Raw genomic sequence first — 16,228 nt, forward strand, 5'->3', positions numbered from 1 at the left:
TGAAAGAGTTCAAAAACTTTATTGACCTATAACCTGATTAGAATATGCCAGATGAGAACCAAATATTGTACAGAAAGTTGTACAGAATTTTTTTTTACATAGAAAACTTTACATATCTGTACCATATACATTTTGTCCATCTGAAAAAAATTTCTACATCCATTGTAATACAGAATGCTTGACAATCTCGTCTGTTAACCATCAGAGCACAATTCACAGTATGAATACATTTCCAATAAATTTAACCATCCCCAAACCATGCCAGATTTGTTACTTGAATATATCCAACATTAAATTCTGTACATAAGAGTGAAATCTACATCAAACAAAAAAACATCTGACAGCAGACACAACCTAGACTTGTTTGCAGTGATTCAAGTTCCAGTCCTTGAAAGATCATCATTTCAATGGCTCGTTAAATTTCAAAGCCCTAAAACAAGTATATTACAGGTAGTTATGTCAGTCGTGATATTTCTACCGCTGTTCTTGACAAAAGTCGGCAACAATAACTTCTGGGCTACAATGAAACAAAACAAAACAAAAATAACAAAAAAGGAAGAAGAAAAAAAAATCACAACCCAAAAAAGAAACCCAAACTTCTAGTGCATTTGGTAAACAAGGAAGAGTTATGGGCTTTCAACAAATCAGTATTACAGAAATAAAATAATTTGGGAAGAACTGTATAGTGTTAAAGAGTTTATATTACAGATCTGCATCTCTGTACATTTTCACAGAAGGATGATTACCAATGTCTCAGACAGCCTGAGTGTGCAAAAATCTTAGAATATCAGACATAGTTGCTAAATATTTTTTCCATGAACAATAATCTCCATTTTCTTTTCACTATAAACATTTTATCCTTCAAAATACAGCTCTCCTGAGTTGTACTTCTCGCAGAAGCTCAAACCTTTACATATATATGTTTCTTTGGGTACACTTCACTTTCACACCCGCCATAAACATCTGTTGCTATGCTGCTGTCTAGGACAGTAAAGGACACTGCAGCCCGTGCTGACAAGGGGGACTGTGCTATAAACTGGCTCTGTGCTCAGCAGGAGCCAGGCAAGAGAAACCGATGAGAGAGAATCCGCCAGGAAAGAGAGGGACTGGAGTGCTGCAAGCCTTAATTACAGTTGGAAGCGTCTGTACCGTTCACCCTTGGATACAACGTTGCCAGAGAAAGAAACCGTTTACATGGAGACCCAGACAGAATGGCCCAGCTACCTGGTCCTTTTATTTAGCTGAGGAATATAAACTTGGAAACAGAGCATCACTATCTGCTAATGCTTGCTTATTCCAGGCTCTTGTTCTGGTGGTTGGGATATCTGGAAAACCACCCCGATCCGCAGGAAAAACCTTCGCAACACAGCCCGGAGCTCGGGAATAAGGTCAAACTGCATGATTTCACACAGCAAAGGATAGTAGAACGAGGCATGGGCCTTGAACTGAGGAGAAAACAAACAAGAAATGACTCTATTATACATGGGTACACCTTAGAAAGCACACTGCAAAAACAGAATTTTAAATACTCTCCCAAATGAGGGTGAGAAACGCACCAAGTGACAAGCAGGAACACCTTTACAACTGAAATTAGCAGTGCTAGAATAAGGCTAAGACAGTTGTGATACACTCTGACAGATGCTCACCAGCTACACAAAGCTCCTTACTAATGCTTACTCTCCAAGAGGAAATATTTTTCTATTATGAGTTTTTTTTCTTGCAGTTGGCCTTTTTCATCACTTAATTATTTCAGCCAGGTGTTCTTAGAGGGAGATTAAACAGGGATTTATTTACTGCGGAACTGCTTTGGAGAAGGTCAAGGTGTACGTGTACCTGCAGCACTGGCAGCAGAAACAAGAGTTAATTCTTTGAATAAAGTATCATCACTAATTGTCTTCCTCAGCAGGAGAGGGGTAAAAACAATTTAACACACACTTACAAAGGATTCCAGCACCTTTAAACTTCTCTGACACGTTTTATTTTATCACTCATTGCACCTTCACACTGAATTATTAGTGTCAGTATCTGTCAAGTGCAGTTTGAATGTCTATTCCCTCAACACAAGAGTGTCTACAGAGCAGCAGGAGCTTTTAAAGTCAGGTCTGTAACTGTGTGATGAACCAGTCTGGAACTACTTCTTACCTGTACATGTCATCTCAAACATCATTGCAAACAGTTACTTACCCTTTCATCACTTATCTTCAGGACTTTAGTCAAAAATAAGAGTAAAAGGTTAGTCCAGGCTTCCCGATGACTTTCTGATGTAAGAGTGAGGAAATAGCTCAGAGCCTCGCTGCAGACACTGGAGACAAAAGACACAAAAAATAACAACTCACATTTCCTTCTGAGCTCTACTGCAGAAAGAGAGCTCTGGCTTTGCAAATTCTGGCAGTGTAAAGCCCTGGTGTAGTACAGCATTGCTTTATGAAAGCTGCTCTAAGCCTGGTTAATGACAGAAAGCAGTGACCTTGTTCAAGTCAAATCCAAAGTCCTAGGACTTCAGTAATAAATAAGCTGACAAAACGTGATTATACTGTCAGTGAATGCATTTGAAACATATCAAGTGCTCTTTGAGAGGTATCTGACAAACCATTATGTGGGCTTTAGGAATATCTCATGTTGATGTAACCAGGCAGTTTTCAGCTCTGCTTCCTAGTCTGTGAACCTTGGAGTCTTAGCCTTAAATGTTGCTGTTGAGGTTTAAAGCTCTCCCTTACTCCAACAGTTGCTTGAAAACTTTATAAACAACGAACATTCAGATCAATAACCAAAGAGCCAAAGGCCTCAGTATGCTCGTAAGGCTGCTAAAGCCCAGTGTCCATTTCTGAAAATGAGAACAAACAGTGCCACTTCCCTAAAATACCTGAGGTTAGTGAAAGAAAAAATGGGGTTTAGGTGATAGCTGCTTTCCTTTTTCAAGAAGAGCCCCCACCTACCCACATGATACAAAAAAAGAGGTGGAAAAAAATCTTTTTTCTCCCGGCAAAACATGTAATGAGAACAAAAAGGAGAGACAGCATCACTAGCTGGAGACACAGCACTCCCCACAGAACATAAAACTCTTAATATTAGCTGTGACCACCACACACAGGTGTTGGCTTTAGAAGTTTACTGCAAACAGAGATGGTCTATAACCCACTCCTTTTCCTTAACAGCAGAAATAATTCAACAGGCTCAGCTCCATGGGCCTTACTTCAGCAGCCTCTGCTGGACCTCCTCCCAGGCGCTGGTGCGGCTCTCGTCCATGTACATGCGGAACAGGATGCGCAGCCCGCAGGCCAGGCTGCTCGTCTCCTGCTTCAGCAGGTTGGGCTTGGACTTGCCCTTGAAACCTACATCAATTCCAAGCATACATTCAGATTTTTGGTTCAGTTTCTTACAGTCCCCCACTTCTCTTTCTAACCATTTTCTGCACACAGACAGAACCACCACCTCAGGTAATTAATTTCTCATAATATTTATGACAACGGAGCATTGCTAAAAATTAACCTGTTTATATATGGCATAAATGTGTTTGGCACACATTTTTAGTATCAGCTTATAACTGGCTGTGAAACCTGTGTTTGTCCCTGCAGTTTCCGAGCATGGGACTCACACCTACAGCCAAGAATCAGCATGGCAGCTGTACCTCAGTGAAACTTTGAATTTTAGGAAACCAGAGATATTTGCACCTCCTCAGATTAGGTCTCCTCCCTTTATGAATCCTACACTTACAGAGCTAAAGCTTCAACTTTTACATTTAGCATCGAAGTACTCCTGACCTATTTTTGGGTCAATTCACACTGTCACAAAGTATTTCTTCAAGAGGACTGACTCACCTGCTTTCCAGAGAGCAGTTCTTTGTTCATTGTTTGAATTAAATGCTTTAGCAAATCTGTGAGATTCCAACAGACAATCGAGAAGTTTGAAAAGCTGCTGTGATGTTAGGAAACGATACATCCCTTGATCCTGTGTATCCACATGGACATCAAAGTCTACTGCATCTCTCTATTGAAAAAAGAGAAAAAGGAAGAAAAAGATTTGAAGTAAAAATTCACAACTGTTTTCAGCAAGCTCCTGTGATAACTCGATCCTACCCTGTTTACATCTGTTCTTGTACTTAACACTGTATTAAAGGTTGTATCCACATCCCAGATATATAAATCCCTTTGAGCAATACATGTTTTCATCTCCACAGTGCTGCCCTGGCACAGCAAATGCAATTTATAACACAAGCTGTAAAAGATCTCAACAGGCCAATGGAAATTCTCAAACGCATGTAAAAATTGTCAATTAGCAGATGCTACAGGAGTTCAAGAAACTTTATCTTAACACCTTTGGAGGAAAAGGTGCTAAAAAGAGAGGTATCTATCAGTTCCACTTACCTGTGCTGCTGCTAAATTCTCTGCATCCTCTTTTTTGCTAGTTGCTGGGAAGAACACAATGTTGTCGATTGTCTGAATGAGTTCCAGCTGTACAACACACTTGATCAAAAGAGCAGCAAATAACTTCTGTTCTGGAAATTCTTTAAAGGAAAGAAAGTTACTTGTTAACTAAAGAACTTTTCTGAGCTGTTCTGAGGGCATGCTGAAGAACAGTTTAACCTCAAGCACATGTGTAAACCAAACCTGGAATCCACCTGCTGGAATTACTAACACCAGGAGAGATCATCATGTTACCAACTGGAACTTCTTAAAAACCTGTTTCCTGAAGCTGTCTGTGATACATTGCATCAGCCTGGTTTAGTGTTACCTAAGAGGCACCAAAATGAGTGACTTGAACCTTCAGTGCAATAGCAAGAGCCAGGGGCTGTTCCCAGGCAGGAGGCTTAGCACAGCATTTGGTACCATGCTTGTTTGCAGCTGTGGCAAGTACTAATGAAACACATGACCATTTTAAGCAATGAAACATAACTGCACAAGGATCTTAAATAAGGGTTTGATAAACTCTCCTCAAATGATAGACAGAACTCTTTTTCAGCTACTGCTTCTGTTGCATTTTGCACTGAAAAATCTCTGCTCCTAAGAAAAGAAATCTCACACAGCACTGTAAGGAGATTGTTATTTTTAATATTTTGCTTTGGGTAAAAGCCTAGAAGCTTGCAGTTGAACTCTTAGATTTTTAAAACACAGGCAAAAAATGTGGACCCACAGGAGTCCAAGAGAATTCTGTCATACTACAAGAAGACAAAAATTTAAACAATGTGATTTCTTCACATCATGTTTCTGAAGTCCCAGCTGGGACTGTAACTAATATATCAAACATCCAGTACATACTACTCTACACAGATAAGAATTCCAAACCCCTGCAGAGTACACACTTGCTGCTGGCCTGGCTTTAGTCGCTTCCTCCGCTACCGTGGCCCCTGTGCTGGGCTGAAATGGGCGTCCATCTGAAGGTCGAGGCTGGATGGAGTCATGGATATCTACTGACTTCTGGGAGATTGTATCCTGAAAAGAAAAAAAAAAAGGAAAATTAAGTAATTAACTTACAGAAAACTTCTGGTAATTGCTAATAGTGCTGTGCTCTTCAGAGCTCATCAAGACATTTGCTGTTTCAATACTGCGCTATCATTCACGTTAGTCATACTTGCTACGAGTATTCACGAAAGATGTACCAGAAAGATGAGCTACTAAGAAACAACTGAAAATTTAACAAGTAACAACTACTTAAGTACATAGAAAAGGAAATGAGCAGCATTTTTCAGATAGGTTTTTGCACTCCCTCCAAGCATTTCTTCTGTCACCCAGGAGTTACTACAGCTTTTACCAGATCAAGAGTAGGAGGTTTGCCAGGTTCCTGTAAAGAGCACCTCAGCTTCTCATATCAGTAGATAACCAAAGTTTTAACCTCTACTAAGTAAAAATATGTATTTTAATAGGTATCATGTCTACTGATAGCAAAACACTCCATCATATTTGAGCAACCTAAAGAAAAATGAGATGAAAATATCCAAAGCCTGCGAAGGTTCAAACCTACTAAATGAGACAGCCAAAATATTCTTCCTTTAGAGTCATTTATTACACAAGTTCTGTTAATTCTGAAGTTGCAAAATATCTTTTTACACAAAGACAAAAATATTTTTTAAAAACATTAATGTTAAACTATTTCGAAGGGAAAAATCTTTCAATTTACTCAAGACTAAGACATTTATTTGCCAGTTATGCATGCTATTATATTTGACCTAAATGGATCAAAAATATAGCCAATATGTTGAGATCAAACCACTATAAATGAGTCATGGTACGACACAAAGGTACAATACCCATATATTGAGAACTGGCCTTCACAAACATTTACTTTGTTTAAGCTAAATTATGGTAACACTTCATAAAGATAAATGGAGGGAGTCAGGCTCTCTTAGTAAAGCTCATTTGGACCATTATCCTTGAGTAACTTGTATCAAGTTCTTCATTAATCTATACAGAACTTTATGCAGCGATCTTGTGAGAATGTCCAAAAGCTAAACTAATTCTCATCAGTAGCAAAGCAGCTACAGGAGCTGTCACTTGCAGGCAAATCCAGACTTCACATCAGTTTCTTCAATCAACACTATGAAATCTGATGGTTATAAAAATTTTCTACTTTAAATAGATATTTAAGGTCTTATTACAAGAGAAAATTTGGAGGAAAAATAAGTCAATCTGTCAATCTATCCCTCTTCAGCAGTTTCTCTTCTTTCCAGTACAGCAAAATGAAAGAAAACCATGACCTAAACCATGAAACAACTCAAAGCCCAAATACAGTATTAGAGAAACCTGCCAGACACAGGACATTACCTAAAACAAACACAGGTAACTACCCACAGCCAGGTTATGGAAGTCAACTTTGCTGCAAACAAATACATACTTCTTTATCAATTAATTCCTTGCCATTTCTAAATGTTAAATAGCACTTGAGCTGGAAAACCAAATCACATAAATCAAAACTGAGAAATTTATTTAAGACAAGTATATTTTTCACCTATTCTACATCACAACACATCTGTACTGAGCTCTTGCAATCTTAAATTATTGTTTTATTTATTTCAGCAGCTTACCAGCTTTTCTTTTGCATCAGAGGGAGAGCCAGAGCAGAACTCCCCACCGACTGGTCTCCAAGTCAGCAGCCTTGAAAACACAACACCAGTCCCAAATTTACTAAGTTTCAAATATAGATCAGAACCAACACTCTAAAAACTCCTTTCATGATGTGGGGTTTTTGCATTAATTTCAATTCTAAGTGCACTTTATTTTTTCACACATTTAAAAGTGTTTGCTGAACTTCAACATTTCTGTCAACTACCTTGGATAGACAGGTGGACTACACTGAGATGGATTAGCTTTTCTCAGAAATTCTGGATTTGTCTTAAGGCAGAGTTTTAGTGCCATTAGTGGGCCTCTCCTCCCACACTGTCTTAAGCTTGACCTAGAATAAGGAATGAATCTACTCAGAAGAAACCTCACGAACATTTGGAAATGTTTTGCATTGTCTGTCTGGGGTATGTTCCAGGTTTAAGTTTCTATTTCCACTAAAAAATTCAACACATCCACTCAGGATTCATTGCTGTTATGAGGTATCAAATCACTGACAATACTTCTGATCTCTTCCCTGCTGATTTCCTATAGGACACTGCTGTCTTGAGGATCTTAACCTTAGCACTAAAAATTTCTACATTAATTGTAACTTATTGAGACTGTCTGTGCCTGCCAAGAATTGAGGGAAATTGGATTAAATAACCTAAGTTGTCCCATTGTTTCTTGTTCTATCCAATCTACTGCTGCAAAGTAAGATTGGAGTTACTTGTCATTGTCATGATCTCAAACTCTTTAGTCTTCATCTGTGTGAGGTAACACATATTGGACATTTGTGCCTGCATTTCCTAAGGGAGAGCTTTTACACCAAGTTAAGCATCCTAAGTGAATGTACCACTGAGCTCCAGAAAACTGAATACTGGATAACTAAAAAGACAAATTGGAGATAAGAAAAGATAAAATCTTGAGGCATTAATAAGGCAACAAATAAAGTAGAACAGAGAACTGAATTGATTCTTGAAAGCTGCAAGAACATAGATTGAGGCATTGGGATAATGAGCCATTATGAGCTGGTAGAGGCTGGACCATCATAATCTGTGCAAGGAACCAATTCTAACTCTTGATTTTTTTGAAGACAAGAGGGCACTCACACTGGATTTCTCAGCACCAGAAAGCCAAGACTCACTCTTGTGAAGCTTCAGAAAATTTAAATTAACAAAAATTATAAACATAAGAGAAATTAAGCTAAGTGAAAAATTAAAGAAACTATTTAAAAAAGCAAAAATTGATATGCTGGACGAGCAAAGAGTGAGGTGGACTGAAAACTGACTGAACAGCTAAGCCAAGAGGATGGTGACTTAGGTGCCCAGAATCTAGCTGGAGGCCAGTGGTACAGTGGTCAATACTGGGTTCAATCTGTCCATCTTAATGGTCTGGGTGATGGGGCAGAGAGGACTCTCAGGAAGCTGGACGACACAAAGTAGGAGGAGTGGCTGATACACCAGAGGGTCATGCTGCTATCCAGAGGGACCTCCACAGGCTGGAGAATGGGCTGATGGGAACCCTGTGCAGTTCAGGGAGGGAAGAAGGAAGTTCTCCAGCTGGGGAGGAGCAAGGCCACACCCCAGGACGTGCTGGGGCTGCCCAGCTGGGGAGCAGCTTGGCCTGCAGAGAAGGCCCTGGGGATCCTGGTGGACACCAGGCTGGACGTGAGTGAGCAGGGTGCCCTTGCTGCAGAGAAAGCAAACGCTGTCCTGGGCTGTGTGAGGAGAGCTGCCAGCAGGTGGGAAGGGGATCCTGCCCCTCTGCTCAGCACTGTGGCCAGTCCTGGGCTCCCCAGTTTGAGAGACACAGACCTACTGGAGAAAGTTGAACAAAAAGCCACAAAGGTGAAGAAGGAACAAGAGCATCTCTCCCATCAGGAGAGTCTGAGACAACAGGGACTGTCCAGCCTGGAGAAGAAAAGGCTCAGGATATCTCATCAACACACTATAAATATCTGAAATGTGGGGGCAAAGCAGAGCCAGGCTTCTTCCAGTGATTCACAATGCCAGGACCAGAGGCAATGGTACAAACACAGGAAGTTTCCTATGAGCATTAGGAAACACCTTTTCACTGTGAGGGTGATCAAGCCCAAGGCAGAGGTTGCTCAGAAAGGCTGTGGAGCTTCCCTCCTTGGAGATATTTGAAAGTCAGGACATGGTGCTGGGAAAAGTACTCTGGGGTGGCCATGCCTAAGCACAGGGGTTGGGTCACAAAAGCTCCAGAGTCCTTTCCAACTTCAGCCATTCTGTGTCATTCTGTAGGAGTATCTCCAGCTATCAACACCTCAGTGATCTGCAGAAGCTTGGCAGCAGCATGGTTTGTGGTTTTCTAGTAACTGATCCTTGCAGAAATTGGTAGCTGGTATAATACTAAATATAATAGTACATTTTTCAAACAAGGAAATATGATCAAGTCTCTTTGCGAAAAAAGTAACTTGCCAAGAACCAGCAGAGGCTGATACTGCAACTAAGAACTCATGCAGCCAATGTTGCAGCTCTTAAATTAGAGAAGCTGCACAACACTTGGAAGATGTTTCATATGAATGCTAAAAAAGAACAAATGAAACTCTACCTGATCAGACTAATATGAACTTCTGCCAGAGGATACTTTACACTCCAGAGATTCACAGCCTCTCACTATTTGAAGACAACTGGCAATAAAGCACTTGCCCATAAAGTTTTCATATATAACACCATGTGATTTGTCTGTCTTCATTTCAACATTAACTACTGTGTTACTTCCAGGCATGGAAAAACAAAGGTAAAGAGATCATTTGCCTTCTCTAAGCACTGAGGCAGCACAACAAGCTGAAAGCTAATAAAACTGGGTGGTTTTATTAAAACTGGTATATTAAAACTGATAAACATGTTTTTGCATTGTCAAAATAATAAAATAATAAAAACACAAGGATGGGAGGGGAGAAAAAGCTTCATTGCAAAAAAAAAAAAAAAAAAAAGCGCTAATAGAGGGTCTAATAAAATATGAAATATCAGCCAAACCAGGAGTCTCAGAAAAGAACCAGATGCCATAAAAAGAGAGGCAAAAAAGAAGTATCCTCCTAGGACTCAGAAAGAGAAGGAAAAACCAGAAAATCAAAATAAGACTACAAAAGTTGGGAACCTCCCAGAAATTTAAAAAGGAATAACATAATGAAGTTCTGAAAAGATGGTAGAGAAAGATTAAAAGAGAAAGAAAGAGAAAGTTAAAGGAAGGAGTTGGATACTCTCCTAAGGAAAAGAACCCATTTGAGAAGCAGAAGGGCCTTAACATCAAAGTGAATAATGCACATATTTCAAATTAGATATAACTAAAGGCAACAAGAGTATTTTGAGTATGTCTAAATATTAAGATATTCAAAATGCTGCTCTAGAAAGGTTTCTAATATTCAATTATAAGAATACCCAGAAATTTAAGTTTTGATCATAAGCTGAAACCAAAGCAAATCTTCTGATAGTGAATATTAACTTCAAAATCTTTCCAAGTACAGTACAACCCTAATAAGTTAGGGTTAATTCAGCTGGACTTCCACATCCAGAGATGTGGCTTCCAATTTTATTTTTGGCAGTTACCAAAATACAGAAGTATCTTGCTAGCTCCCAAATATTTCAGCTTCATTTTATACTTATTATTTGATGGAATTAATTTATACCTACTTAAAAAAAATAGGTGAGGCAGTGACAGATTTTATCTTTTAATGGATGAATGAAGCTCTCTTACAGCGCTATCTGATATGCAACTCTAAAATTGGAGGAATTTTAGAGGAAAAGGAAAGACTGATATGCAGAAGGTTTCTTTTGCTTCAGTTTTCTTCAGGCCTAAAGTAGGTCCCAGAAGCAATGGATATGAAGTGGATGAAACACAGCACTTGGAATCGTGCAGCCTTACTCCAAGAAACCTCACGCAGAGTTATCATAAGAATGGAAAGAACTACCAAATAGCCAAGAAAATTTTCAGAAAAATATTAAGATTCATATAAACATATGATGGAAATTAACCATCAACCACAGAGACTTAAGTCTGTAAGACTGTTGCAGTATTTTAGTATTTTATGGCAAAAGCACAGCATGTAATTACAAACAGCAAAGCCTGCATGTTCTATTACAAAAAAAGAAAGTAACAAAAAAATCAGATAGTACTTCTCCAAAAATCTAAAACCTTAAAACTGATTCATGTTACATTCTGGGGGTTGTTGGAGAGTTTTTTTGCTTATTTCCTGTATAGTATTTTAGTTTTTAACACTTCATCATTAACAGTACAGAAGAATACCTACACCTAATTTATCACCATGTTGCAAGTAAGTCTGTTTCTCTTTAGTCCACACTTAACAGCTTTTTGTTCACCCCACCCATGAGATATCTAAGAGTTTGAAACAGGTAAATAATCTAGCTAAACTATTTTACAAAGTATAAATATGAACAGTTTTCTTACGCATGAGGGATTGTAGTTTTGAAAATATCCAGCATGCAAGTGCAAGTTTTATCCCAGATTTCTAGGGTAAACTTTTCACCATTAAGGATGACAACATTCTCCAAACAGTTTGTACCAGATCGTGCCAGTTGTTCATTGTCTGTAAGAGACAAACAGGGTATTTGTTCATTCACATTCAACAGAGTAAAATGTTAACATTGTTTTAAAATAATTTGTGCAGTTCCTACCTTGCTGCACACACCAGTACAGCTGTGCAAATATATCATCCAAAAGAACATCACTAAGTACTTCTAAATACTGTGTAAATACATCACAGATTGCATAAAGTGCATGGTTACAAGTAGTTGTCATCCATTCAGCTTTCTAGGAGTCAAAAAAAAAGAGTTACAACCTGAAGGTGAAACTTCTGGATAAACGTATAAATGAACATTTATATTTACTCAATTTGCTTTATAGTGACATGAAATTCATTTCTGTATCTCAAAACCTCAAAATTTGGAGCCTTAACTCCTGCTTTGCTAACAAGCAGGTTTAAAAAGAACTACAGGAACAGACGAACAGTCTTAGTGTCCAATCCTACTCAGTGATTTAACACCAAGCTAAAGCTGTGTTTAAGCATTTTCCAGGGGAAAAAAATTATTGAAGTGAGACATGTCCTACTACAAATAGCCAGACAAAGCCTCCTAAACAATTGACAATTTTGCTCCTACTTCCAATACTAATAATTTACACATTAGTTGCATTTTAAAGCCCATTTCAGTTGTTTTTCAAAGCAGTACCTGGTTCTGGTTTGGCAGACCAAAACCCGAATGGCTTGTCAAAAGTGTGCAATGACAGCACAGTGCTGTTTTGGGTGGTTTATGGTTTTTTTGTGGGTTGGTTGTGGGGTGTTTTGGTTTCACTTTGGCTGAGGGGGGTTTTTTTTCTGCCTTGTCATCAAAAAATTTCGAAGTAACAGGACTTATTTCCTCTAATTGTGACTTCACTGCTGATTACAAGCCTCACTCAAGTGAGCATGTTGTGTGTCTCAGATTCCAAACATCATGTGTAAAAGCTACAGTTTTTCTTACAAACCCTAGATACATTGCATTTTATGCTATTCTTCAGCTGTTCCTAGTGTAAACTACCAGGTCTTTTACGCATATGGCTTTAAAAAATGAAAAAAGTGACGACACCTGCCAATTAGAATTCCATTAAAACAAAACAAGGCTACTAGAACCACAGGTCCACCATCCAGGTTTTAAGGTTTACCCTACATTACTTGACTAAGTTATATTACAGGTTTTCTACTGTAAATGTAGCTCTCATGTAAATTATCTTCCTCCACTTTTATCACCTCAGTCTGCTGTTCTGGCAGTTTCATGTTGTCAAATATCCTGAAGACAATCCGAAACAAATCTTGCCACCAGTGTTTTTCATAGGTATGGCCATATGTCTTCATTATTTCAAACATTACTGTTAAGCCCCTGAAATGAAGAAAGAACAACTTATACCAAGAGTTACAGAAAGACATGAACAAGACCAAGTAAGTACAACTACAGCAGCAATAACAAACTCAAAAACTGTTTAGAAGAATACAGACACACGAGTATCCAAAACATAAGTAGAAAATCAGCTTGTAAAAAAGCACTTTATAGTTGCAGGCAATAGCCAAAAATATTTTTGAGAGCTGTGGTACATTAAAATTAAAATAGTAAATGAACTCCTTTACCAAGGGCCACAAAAATTAATAAACAAATATTTCCAGTTAAAAAGTACAAAAGTCTAGAAACAATTATTAACTTTCACCAGCTATAAAGGGACACAGCTCCCATGGGTACACAGCTCCCATGCCAATGTGTGAATTTAAAGTTATTTGTGTAAAACCCCTCATATTTCACATCAGAACTATAACTGAATATGTTTTACAAGGGAAAATCATATTCCAGAAAAATAAGCAAGTTTTACATGAAATCAGGGTACAGCTTTGCTTCTTTTAACCATTTCCGCAATCCTCAACCACTTAACGAACCATGGTACAAAACCAGTTTTAAAATCCCCAAGGTATGTGGGATGAGCAAGGCAGAATGCAATCACAACTACATAACTTTGTTGTTTATTATAACAGAAAATAAAAATTTAAAATATACAGAACACAGACTTAATTTCTGTATTCCAGTGTCTATTTAAAAGGTGTTTGTTGTTTCCACAGTGGTATCACCTGAATTAAATACATAAGTCATTTTACAGTGATTACATTTACCAAGAGTTGTTTTTGTTTCAAAAGTATAAAGTAAACCTTTTAAAATTTGAATTACAAATACTGATTGTTACCTGGTTCTTACATCTAATTTGCATCTATTGATGATACAGGACAACTCAAAGAGAATTGGGAACCATCCTCGCACCCACACTCTGTCTTCAGGAGCTACATTCATATCATCACTTGTGTATTCCTTGAATGCCTTTAGGAAAGGAAACAGAGTTAGACAGTCATAGAAGTTAGATTCTTCAAAATAAAACACAACTTGGACTGTAAACAACAATCTCTCCTTCAAGAGTATTATAGCCTGATACCTCAGATGAGTTGGCAATTAAAACAGTAACACTGGGAAAGTGAAGTGTTTTTCAAATTAATGCTTAGTATATTATGATGAATAAACTTAAAAAATAAACAAGATTACACATTCAAGCACCAGTTTCTGCTTGCAGTTCAGAGTGAGTTTCTTGCTCTCATTTTTTTATAGATAGCTCTGAAAGTGAGGACCTAACCATAACATTTTGAGGGTATCAAACATTTTTGGTTATGCTATTATCCATTTCTTCACATTTCCCAGCTAAGAGCAGATCCTGAGATATGATGTTTCCAACAGCTCTCAGGAATGCAAGTCACCAGCTGAACTGGGTGGCAGGAATGGGCAAAGGGGAATAAAAGAATAGAAAAATCACTATATTTTCAAAGCCTGTGGCATTTTATACTCCTATTGTTTCTGAATAAAGTACATTTCTCATTAATCCATGAAACTTGAAGGGAAGCCAGTAGAGTTTAGCATATCTATTTTTTCTTTATAAAAGCACTTACAGTTTAGTTAACACAGACTATACCTGAGGCCTGTCAGACACGTATTTTGCACAGTGGCGAATGAGGCGGATCGCTTCCATACTGGTATCTGGAAATGCTGCATTGCAGGCAAATTCAGACAAGCACTTCACTGCATCCTGGAAAGAATCTATGGTTGCTGGGAAGTGTTTCTCAAACACGATTGCTGAGAGGAAAGTGTGAAAAGGAGAAAAAAAAAGTGTCATGCTTTAAAATGTATTAATTCTAATGTGAACTGTCTGTAACAGAAGTCACGAGAGACTGGTTCATTGATTGGTGCTGTCAAATGCCTGAGTTGTAAGAAAAACTAAAGAAAAAAAAGTAATATAAAAAAAATTACCCAGAGGGCATTTGGGCATTTCATTTTGACAGCGAGTATTAAAAATAAATTAAAGTAGAACCTGGACTAAAGCAGGGAAATGTAATAGTTAAGCAAGACTAGAGCAATAGGCTTACTTTTTAACACTAGTCTGTGTCCCCACAGCTTAAGAGGGACACATGAAGTATGGAGTTCCATCTATTAATGGACCTCCTCACCAGCAACATGTTGCCTTGTTTTTAAATAGCTGCTTTTGAAGAAAAAAAAGTGCTTCATCGAAGATGAAACAGTTTCATAAACTTGTAGATGTTCAGTGAAAAAAGAGATCCCCTAAAGCCTGGGATCTAGATTAGAATACAGAGAGAGAAAAAATTATCTAGTGCCCCCCTAGCTCAGCACTTTCTCCTAAACGGGCCTTACACAAGCACAATTCAGAATAACAGAAAAAGATAAGCAAACAACATATTAGTAAAATATGCACTTTTTTTTTCCCTAGGGGAAACCCCAAAATACTTCACTTAAATAAAAACGTACACATTAAATAGAATTATCTAAGGCCTGAGTTGTTTTACTACAGAATGCAACAAACAGGCAAGTTTTTTTAAAAGGCATAAAGAAAACCAGTTAACTTTACTCTTATTGAATGACTCTGGTAAGCATTTTCCTAGAGGACCAATTGGAAAGTGTAAATCATTGGTTCCAAGACATGAAAGCAGGCTCTACTATGCAGGCTGTGAGTCCACAAAGCTTCTTGGGCTCTGGAGTGACACTTGCTTCCATGATGTCTGAATATTGTCCATACTCACTGACAATGTGTCCTGTAGTCTGGAATGCCAGTTCCACTATACTTTCATCCTGATCTGAGGCTGCCAGATGAAACACTGAAAAAATGTTTTTCCAGCCAGAACGAATGTTAGCAGCCTGGGAATTCACCATCTGTGCAATACACCGTACAACCATGTCTCGAATAGTAGGAGACCTAAATTAGGATAATAAACAATAATTTTTTAAACTGAATTACATAATCAATTTGAATAGTATAATTCTCTAACAACCGATTTTACAAAAGGAATTTGAAATACTAATTGCAGAAGTTGATGCTTGTGATGCCAGGCAATTCAGTTAATTGTATGTTATTACCTGTTTCTCTTCATGATATGTTCAAATGGTCTTAGGAAGTCCTTCTGGAATCGGAAATTAGCAAGTTCTCCTTTCTCCAAGAACTTCATTGACAATTGCCTTAATGAGTCTACTGCAAAAATAGCTACATCTTCATTGGGATTGCAGCCAACCTGTGAATGTAGAATAGAAATGCAGAGTAAACTTGCATCAGAATTTGTATGGATTCATCACAAGCTGCCTTTA

General features: G+C 38.1%; 1 protein-coding gene across 1 annotated transcript in view; it reads right to left on the bottom strand.

Moving 5' to 3' along the window:
• The window catches only part of ARFGEF1 (ARF guanine nucleotide exchange factor 1), an 86,342-nt gene continuing 70,114 nt past the window's right edge, over positions 1-16,228 (bottom strand). The window contains exons 26-39 of the mRNA XM_054637692.2: positions 16,004-16,155; positions 15,670-15,842; positions 14,550-14,710; positions 13,779-13,909; positions 12,802-12,931; positions 11,693-11,828; positions 11,466-11,604; positions 7,019-7,088; positions 5,300-5,429; positions 4,365-4,504; positions 3,819-3,987; positions 3,194-3,332; positions 2,185-2,302; positions 1-1,445 (exon numbers count right to left, since the gene is read on the bottom strand). Of these exons, the coding sequence (XP_054493667.1) occupies positions 1,281-1,445; positions 2,185-2,302; positions 3,194-3,332; positions 3,819-3,987; positions 4,365-4,504; positions 5,300-5,429; positions 7,019-7,088; positions 11,466-11,604; positions 11,693-11,828; positions 12,802-12,931; positions 13,779-13,909; positions 14,550-14,710; positions 15,670-15,842; positions 16,004-16,155 (1,953 nt within the window). The 3' untranslated portion in view covers positions 1-1,280. The remainder of the gene's footprint in view (positions 1,446-2,184; positions 2,303-3,193; positions 3,333-3,818; positions 3,988-4,364; positions 4,505-5,299; positions 5,430-7,018; positions 7,089-11,465; positions 11,605-11,692; positions 11,829-12,801; positions 12,932-13,778; positions 13,910-14,549; positions 14,711-15,669; positions 15,843-16,003; positions 16,156-16,228) is intronic.

Source organism: Agelaius phoeniceus, chromosome 1 (genome assembly GCF_051311805.1).
Source record: "Agelaius phoeniceus isolate bAgePho1 chromosome 1, bAgePho1.hap1, whole genome shotgun sequence".
Lineage (NCBI taxonomy): Eukaryota > Metazoa > Chordata > Aves > Passeriformes > Icteridae > Agelaius > Agelaius phoeniceus.